The sequence below is a fragment of the Teleopsis dalmanni genome, chromosome 1, assembly GCF_002237135.1.
Source record: "Teleopsis dalmanni isolate 2A chromosome 1, ASM223713v2, whole genome shotgun sequence".
NCBI lineage: Eukaryota > Metazoa > Arthropoda > Insecta > Diptera > Diopsidae > Teleopsis > Teleopsis dalmanni.
Window position 1 is genome coordinate 81,021,393 of NC_051846.1, and position 9,275 is coordinate 81,030,667.

General features: G+C 26.5%; 1 protein-coding gene and 1 long non-coding RNA gene across 2 annotated transcripts; one reads left to right on the forward strand and one right to left on the reverse strand.

The window, feature by feature from the left end:
- Positions 1-376: 376 nt before the first annotated feature.
- Positions 377-2,669, reverse strand: LOC119668997. The gene is made up of 3 exons (XR_005251549.1): positions 2,529-2,669; positions 905-958; positions 377-842 (listed from the first exon to the last, which is right to left on the reverse strand). It is a non-coding gene; the product is annotated as an uncharacterized LOC119668997 (long non-coding RNA).
- Positions 2,670-2,944: 275 nt separating this feature from the next.
- LOC119668998 lies at positions 2,945-8,583 on the forward strand. The gene is made up of 3 exons (XM_038078724.1): positions 2,945-3,020; positions 6,133-7,250; positions 8,244-8,583. The coding sequence occupies exons 2-3, from the start codon at positions 6,135-6,137 to the stop codon at positions 8,346-8,348; spliced, it is 1,221 nt and encodes a 406-aa protein (XP_037934652.1). The 5' UTR covers positions 2,945-3,020; positions 6,133-6,134; the 3' UTR covers positions 8,349-8,583.
- The last annotated feature ends 692 nt before the right edge of the window (positions 8,584-9,275 follow it).

Genomic DNA, 9,275 nt, shown 5'->3' on the forward strand with positions numbered 1-9,275 from the left:
GTCATTTTAAAAAATCATATTTAATATTATTATAACAACAATTTTTATATAGTTGCACAAAACTATTAAGTGAAAATTATAAATTTTATTAAAAACAAAAGTCCTAAAAATATGTGAGGATACAAATTTTATCAAATATGTTTTATAATCCAAAAATATATGTAGTAAAAGAAATTATTTGTTAACGGACCTACCGTTTAGTATATTACAACTAAAAATAAATAAAAAAAATTATATGAATTTGAGTTTTAGCGATCAAAATTTATATACTAATGATATTCATCACTTCATTCGTCACTTATCAGTTTATTGAGATATATTCCCTTGATTTTGTGTAATTGTTGTTGCCAAAAAAATAAGATTTAAACAATTTCCATATTGAGCAAGATTATTATAACATTTCTAAATTTTATTTGTAGTTCTCACAAAATATTCAGAAGAGTTTAAGTTGTGTTTATTATTTTTTCTAGTCTCCTGAAATTTAAAGTAGATCTATTAAACATCATATACTTCCGGTACAACGATGGTCCCGATTATTTCAAATTATATCTTTGTGCTCTGATTTATATTCATGAAGCAATTATAACATTCAAAGTACAACCCCGTATTATCATTAGCAGATTTTGTAGTTGTAGAAGAAACGTGGCCCATCGTGTATATCTTATGACTCGATTTAGATCGATCAAGATTTTGATTAACGCACATGATGTTAATGAGGTAATTTTTTATGGTTCTTATATGTAAAAAATAAATGCTCTTTAAGAAAATTACTTTTTACGATGATCGTCAGCATATTCTTTTATTTTGTCAATAATTTTAGATGGTTCATCTACTCGTGGTACCTGAAAAAATTTAGTAAATTAATTATTTGATTTTTTTATTTATACAAAAAAATATAACTTACATCATAGTTTTGGCTAATATATATACCAGTGTAGATGCCAACACTTAACGTTAACTATAAAGAAAAGATTTTTTAATAATTTGAAAGTAAATAATTATATAATAACAAAATTCGACAATATATATAATACTCTAGAACAGTGTTTCATAATAGGGAAGCCAGAAAAAAAAATTGATTTGTTACCAGAACGAAAATCTAATCTTCAACGTCAGCAGCGATCTAAATCCTGTTCTAGATGACACATGCTAATTAATAGTGATTTATTTTTCACATAATGAACATCAAATACTTAATTAATTAAATTAGAAAATCAGAAATTATTTTGAGTTAGTTGAATATTGGTCAGTATAAAAACTATATAGTAGCCACTATACAATTGCATCGTGGAAAATTAAACCTGGGACCTTTTATAAGCTAGAAAAGTTGCTTGAAATCAAAGGAAAAAAATTTCTTTTAAATTATGCGAGCAAATATTAAATAAAGTTTTTGAAAACTGGGAATTCAATTGTAAAGTGTTTTTGGGGATGTAGTGGGTTCTAAGACGTTTGCAAAATAACATATAGAACACACATAAAATCCATTAGAGGTAGTTAGTTTCTCATGAAACCATTAGGTCATTTTGGAAACACGTGTGTGACGTATTATTACTAAATCGAAGAGGGTTTTAACATGATTGTAAAATATTATATAGTCGTTCAAGATATGGTTGCTTTATTACACAAATCATCTTCACGTGTAATGCAATTATCATTAAATTGAAAAATTATTTTAAAGTGACCGTAAAGCAATTTATATAAATTTTATAAAATCACATAAATTGGCTTAAAAAGCGGTCACTTCTTTCTGGAACCACACACGCTCTTATGAGTTATGTAAACACTCATCTTAACAACCACCAATGAAATAAAAAAAATAATTGTTTATTGAGATTAAAGTAAAAAGACTACTTATAGTCTTGTCGCAATTTATGAAAAATATACCAAAAAATATATTTGGATGAGTAAAAATTTTATTTAATGTCGAAATTAATTATTTATCAATATTTGATTTTTTTTTATAAACAGAAAAATGCCTTATCAAAACAACAACAAAATAAATCATATGGAATCGTGACGTCACGCGCCTAAGACTATTATTCCTTACTTTCTCCGTTTATTTTTTTTTTTGTTTTTGACCATTCATGCTTATCTGCAGTTTTTTGATAGATAATTTTTTTACACAGTTGCAAAGAAATTAAAAACTACAGTCAATAGTGATTATAACAAAATTAATATGAATTGAAAACTGTTTCTTGTAATTATTTCAGAAAATATTTCTGGGAAAATTAATTATTTATATAAAAATTTAACAGTAAAACAAAAAAAAAAAAACGGAGGCCATATTTAATATATATCTTTAATATTTATATATAAATATAAAGCCATTTTAATGGTTTTATTTTCATTTCACAATTTTGGACTTTTTTGCAAATAACTTTTAAATTAAATTAATTATATAATATTAACTTAAATGTCTACTTAGTTATAACTCAGAATCTAATTTTTACGTTGAACCCATTGTATACGCAATACGACTAGTTATATTTAATTTTTCTTTAAACATCTTTAGTAAATTCAGAACTTACCAAAAATCTTAGCATGTTGTGCGCAAAAATAAATCCTATTAACACTACTGAATTTACTACGTGATTGTTAAACAAAACTAACAGACAATAAAATATATATTCCTACATTTTCTTTGTTATAATCTAAATGGCGTATTGCACTCAGTGTAAGAAAGAGATAACCAGACTAATATTTAATAAGAATAAACACAAAAGGCAAAGAAAATTTTGACATTTGCCGTTTACTTTTAATATTATTCTTCTTAAATAGTACGAAATAGTAATATGAACGTTTATTTGTTGTAAATATTTAACAGCATAGAGAATTAACTTTGGTAGTTTTAAAAATTCAATAAAATATATAAATACATAAATCAAATAAATAAAAAAGTGCGTGTCTTTATTTTTAAGCTTTAACAATGGATCGTATAAAACATTTTTTTTCATATTTGTTTTGTTTCCTTTTACGTCATAAAAAACGAAAACATAATGAAATTGGAATTTGTGATCAAAGTAAGACTTCTATTTAAATTGTTACATTAATCAATTGAAAATAATTACTTGGCGTACTATATTTGTTAAATTTGCAAGGGGTTAGAATTATTAAGAAGCACATTGTTAACATGTAATTATTGCCGGTCCCGCATACAATTTAAGAGCAAATGTAAACAAAAGCAACAAGAAAAAATAATCTAGACTGCAACTGAAAAATTTAAATTCTTTAAGCCATTGTTTTATTAAAAAACTTAAAAAGTTTCAACCCTTATCAAACTATTAAGTTGCTTTTTCAGGCCACCTACAGTTAAAAACCGAAGTTATATGTTAGGAAGATTTTACGTATTGATTAGTCTTGCCAACATAATTATAAATATAAGGTTAATATAATTAAACTAGAATATTAAAGCTATTTGTGTATCAGAGCGATGCAATTGTGATGCGACTCCAAAGCAGTTTAAGTTGTAGTTTTAATTGTGTGGCAGCTGACAGTTATTTTATTTATATTGTGCAGCAAACTCAGTAAAAATAATTTGTTATGATTAATTGCTTCTCTATACGAGAATTGAATTAATGTAAAGATTGATTTGTGCAAATCAGTTTTCTTTCAGCTTCTCGGTTTTTGTTTCTTAGATGTTTTCTATCTTTTTTTATAGAATTGTTTACCTTGTAAAATAACTTAAATAAACTAATTAATTTGTTGTTAATATAATTTGTATTACTTACTTTCCGCTGTCCTTCGCTCCTAAATGGAGCATAGGGCCTCAATAGTTCCTCTAAATCTTATTCTGTTGTCTGCATCTTTCGTGATTTGGTTCCAGGTACTGTGCGTCTTGAAGGTCCAAGTCCACCGTTCTTTGTCATTTCTTAGTTGCGGCTCCATGCTGGCGGCTGTCTTGTGGGCTCCAGCATAGAGCTTGTTTAGTTATGCATGATGATGTTTTCCTGAGCGTTTGGTCAATCCACTTCCATTTTCTTCTTTTGATTTAAGTGACAGTTTGTGCGTGTTCCATGCGTTCCCAGAGATCAGTATTGGATATGAGTTCCGGCTACCATATTTTCAGTCTTCTTAAGCATTTGTTTATGCTTGGATGCGCGATTGAATAGGAACCGAATTTTTTTTATACTTCATTTGTTTATACTGAATAGAAACCGAATTTTAAATATTAAATAAAGTTAATTTTTAAAGCTTATGCGTTATAAAGTCACATCAACAAATAAGTAAACATTTAATATTTAAAATTAGTTCAACAAGTTTTTTAAGTAAAAACAACTATCTTAATGTTTCACCTTAAGGGGAGCCTTCAAAACTAAATATCTTAAAATATAGAAATTATTTTGCCTCAAATATCCTATATATGTTAGTGTTAAGGTATGAAAACTTCTACTGTGTCCACATGCAAATTTTTTTCTATGCTGGTTGTGAATGTAATAAACTAAGAAATATTAATGCGGATCTCTGAGGGATCGATGATTGGTCTATTATGTTGAAATTTCGGACATGTGTATGTGTTGTCGTATACATCAACTCTTTTTAGATTCATGATTTGTTGACCATTTTTTTTTGCTCATCTGTTTTTATAAAGTAAAATTGTATAACTTTGATCTTCTTAATGTCTACGTTTATGAATTCTACTCTATTTTACTTTACTCTATTTGAAATATTGCAAAATATTTGACTCGAACAATGTAGGTGCAATGTAATTGCAACTCTAATACGATATCGCAGTCTTATTGTGGAATTGATATTATTTTTCGTACGTGTTTACAATAAGTAAAAAGTTTTTATTTATAATTATAAAATTTATAAATGTAATAGGTCCATAATATAATTGTATATATAAATATTATATATCTCGTTTTTTAGAAGCAATTAAATTTAAATAAATTGCGTATTAAAAAACGGTAGCCCAATTTAGGTGTGGATCATGTAACATTCTTTCTCTAAAGATGTGGTTCCATAATCTTTCCTAATAAAAGCAGATATTAATGGTTATGACTAAAATTTTTGTAAAATTTTGTACTTTCAATGCGAAATGAGTATCTATTGTTTAAACAATATATAAATAAACAATAAATTTTGAAGAATGCAGTCCTGAAATTTACATTTGACATATAGTTTATTGGTTAATTTTACTCACAATGATCGTAGCTTGCTATTCGCTGATATATTTAATATTGGTTTATAACGTCTCATAGTTGCTATGTAAACTGAAGGCATAGATATATTTTTATAGAAACCCCTCCTTTAGTTGTAACATATATTCAATCGTTTTATCGTATCAAATTTAGATATAGCTCCTAAACAAGTTAATGTTCAACTACAACTTTTTGTATAAAGCGCTCTGGTGGTTTCATTTTTTTCGAATTTCGGTTAGGTTAGGTTATACCGGGGATCCCTAGTGAATCCACTTAGGCGAATTTGCCTATTGTGTTACCGTATATATAGGAAAAACTCGGTTTAAAACCACATAGAACCTTTGACGAAGTCTAAAATGCTGTCTCGTGTCAGGTTCTGTAATTGGTCAAGATCCTCAAGAAAGGGGCTCCTAAAGTATTGAGTCGCCGCCGTGCATGAGCTCGGCAAAAACAGTAGATGATAGGCACTGTTATCGTCTTCCCCACAGCTGCGATAGATTTGATAGAGAGGGAGACCTAATCTTCTAGCATGGTTCCCTAGTTTTTAGTGACCTGTAAGTAAACCTACTAAAAGACTGATATCTTTACGGGGTATCTCAATGAGGATTTTGAATTTCCTTTTATCGGAACGTGGCCAGATTGAATATAGTTGCCTGCATATCGTTGAGTCTTCTCTTCTTTAATTTTTTTCGACTTCAATAATTAAAAATTTATTTTTGCATTTATAAAAAATTGGAATCGATCGCAACAAATTTGTTTATAATTTAATATCAGAGCTAATCGGATGTTTTTTTTTTATAGCAGGCATTTACAAAAGTTATGATTTTCATTTCTGTTAGAGAATTCTCAATTTTTGTATAAAGAGTAATGAATTCTCTGATAGTTAAACCAGCATTTTCATTTTTTTTTATTCGGAATTTTTTCCTTAATTTGGAAAAATTTGGAAAATTTGAAAATTACTTGTAAACTGTAATTTGATTTTTGTTTGCAGACATGAACATTTTAATGTTAAATGATGATTGCCTGGAGGAAATTTTTAAGTGCCTCGGCGCAGAGGAGCAGATTATAAATATTTTGGTTTGCAGAAGATTTAAAAAAATTATAGAAGCGTTGTGGCATCGTAATACAATATCTAGAATTCGATGTAATATGTTCAAAACTTATGCCATAAAAAGAAAAAAATTCGAGGACTATTTGTTTCAAATCCAATACATTATCACAAAAATGGATATAAGAATATTTAATGATGAAAACATTAAGAGTATAAATAAGTTTGTTTTTCCCAATGTGAAAGAACTATCCTGTAGTACTATAGATGAGAATGAACAAATTTCAACATCTCAAACTTATAATAAGGATGAATTGGCAAAAATGTTTGGAATGAGTTTTCCAAATTTAACAAAACTTAGTATAAGAAGTGATATAACAGGCAAATACATTGATTCTTTACCGTTTTTGGAAGATTTAAATCTAAGCGGTTGCAAATTTTTGGAAGCAAAATATCTTTCTCGAATATTTACTAGCGTTAAATTGAAAAAATTAACTTTTTTATATTTTGGAAAAAAATATTTTGATTTCGAAATAGATAATATTGTACGCTGTACTACTCTAGAAGAAGTTATTATAGATTATTATCATCTAAAATTACTAGTTGATATTTTACCTAATATGGCAAATTTGCGAAAAATTACCTGTTATTCCAGTGAGGATTTTACACTAAGATTGCCTTATGAAATTGAAACGAAATTGAAAAAAATTGCACTTAATCACTGTTTCTCCTATAGCATGATGTTTTATTTACTTAAAAATATGGTCAATTTGGAAAAACTATACGTATATGGTGCTAGTTTCTACGATTATGAAATGGAATGGCTTGCTAAAGATCTGCAAAATTTGAGAGAACTTCATATTGATAATTGCGTATTCCAAACCAAAAATGGTCTATTAAATTTTGTTAAATATTTCAACTTAGAAGTGTTAAGCATATCTGAAACTGAATTAAGTAATAGCTTTATTAAAGAATTGAATGATATCATTAGTGCGAAATGTCCAGAAAAACCACTAAAAGTATACTGCACAAAAACGACCGCATCTGTGGAGTTTATTAAAGTAAGTATCAAACAAAGTAAAATTTATTATATATTCTATTCTGATATTTGATTTTCAATCAATTAATTTTTTAAAATGATAAAATCCAAGTTAATTGAAGCGAATCTGTTATGAGTTTCTATATGTCTTAATATTACTTGAGTTTTAAAGTGACTATCTAACTTTTATACTAAATGACAGACTGTAGGTACAATTGCAGTCTTAAATATATATGCTCAAATCTGACTATGAATTTTTTTTATACCAACATTTCATTACAGAGCATGAAACGATTTATTTCTAAACAATTGTATATAAGATTAACCTTTATTTATAGTGTAACTCGTCTCTGACGAGAAACGCTGTCATTTTTATAAACAAATGTCGAATAAAAGTTTCATTTGCCTTAAAAATGCTTATATGCATACAACAACTGGAAGTGTAAATAGGTATTAAACACTGCTTCATAATCAATCATCATTAATGTTATTTACATAGTGCTATCAGCACTGTGTGTTTGAACCAGGTTAGAGGATCTTTTTCAAATTCCCTAGACTTTAAGATTTCTTTAAGAAATATACCATATAGTGGGTATAGGTATAGAGTATGAAGTACCTCTTGATAATAAATGTCTATCACAACAATATACTTAGAGGCTTAACTCTATTTGGTATTGTTAGAGAGTAATAGGTTATGAATAGCTTATTTACCTAACTCAATGTGCAATTGAGACATTTAGGACAACACATTTGTTATCGTTTTTCATATAATTTGTGTACATATTTTATAATTTACAATTATTAAAAACATATATATACAAATAGCATTATTAGTTTTTTTTTGTCAACATGGTTTGAACAAATATTCTCAAATATGTATAGGTTACACACTTAGCAGTAAGTATTATAAAGAGAATAAATTTTGTTATAAAAATTTTAAATGCTTTTAAAATAAATTATTATAATGAATAATATTGATAATTAAAATTTCTGTATATATATTCTATATTTTCAGAATGTCATGGATTTATCACCTATGATACAATTTTCATTTGAGTCAATTGAAAAACCACTACCATTTAAAGGATATTCCCTTGAGTGGGATCCAAATGATAAATGAGACCAAATTAATTAACAGACAAAGTATTTATTTATACATTAGAATAAAATATCACGTTCACACTAAAATTGCATTCATATAAAACATTATATTCCTGCTAAGATTTGCAAATTAGACACTTTTATTATTAATGTTGTTAAAAAATTTAATTTGATTTGTTATTGCTTTTAAAGCAAAATTTTTAAATACTCGCGATTTTGCACAGAAATTTTATTATTCTATAAGAAACATATGTACTCCTCATTTGTATTGTCATAATTGTGATGCTTAGATTTTTAAAGATAATAACATTTATCACCATATATAAAAATTGATTTCATGTTATAAAATGTTTTTGTTTTCTTTTTTTATTGTTTTTAGACTGAAATAATTTACTTCGATTATTTTAATTTTTAATTTATTTAATATACGTCAATTTGATATACTATCACTGAAATGTTATACGCTTTTAAATTATCTAAATCAATATTAGTAAGTAAATAAAAATAAACAAAAATTCTTGAACCAAATATTATGAAGTAAAAAGTATTTTATACATTTCCTTTTATTTTTAATTTAATAATGTAATTTAATATTTATACATTTTTACTAATAAAAATATTTAAAATATGTTTTGTATTGTTTAAATTTATTAAAAACAGAGTTAAATATTTTTTGGAGTTTATTGAGCTACTGTAATCTACAATAACGTATTAGTAAATATATATATTGGAAAGTATATATATATACTTTCTTTGCGTCTATTTATCCTATTATCATGCAAGTTTCACACATTGTCAATAGATAGTTTCATTACAAATACTTATTTTTAAAAAGTCTTGATCAAGCTGACTGTATATAATATATATATGAACCGCTTGATTACGAATAAGTATTTGAAATGAAACTATCTATTGATAATGTATTGTCAAACCTGCATGATAATAG

Excerpts from the sequence above, each read along its gene's own strand:
- LOC119668998 (XM_038078724.1), top strand. The coding sequence starts at position 6,135 with ATGAACATTTTAATGTTAAATGATGATTGCCTGGAGGAAATTTTTAAG. Across the intron at positions 7,251-8,243 it reads CATCTGTGGAGTTTATTAAA|AATGTCATGGATTTATCACC; the intron begins GTAAGTATCAAA and ends CTATATTTTCAG.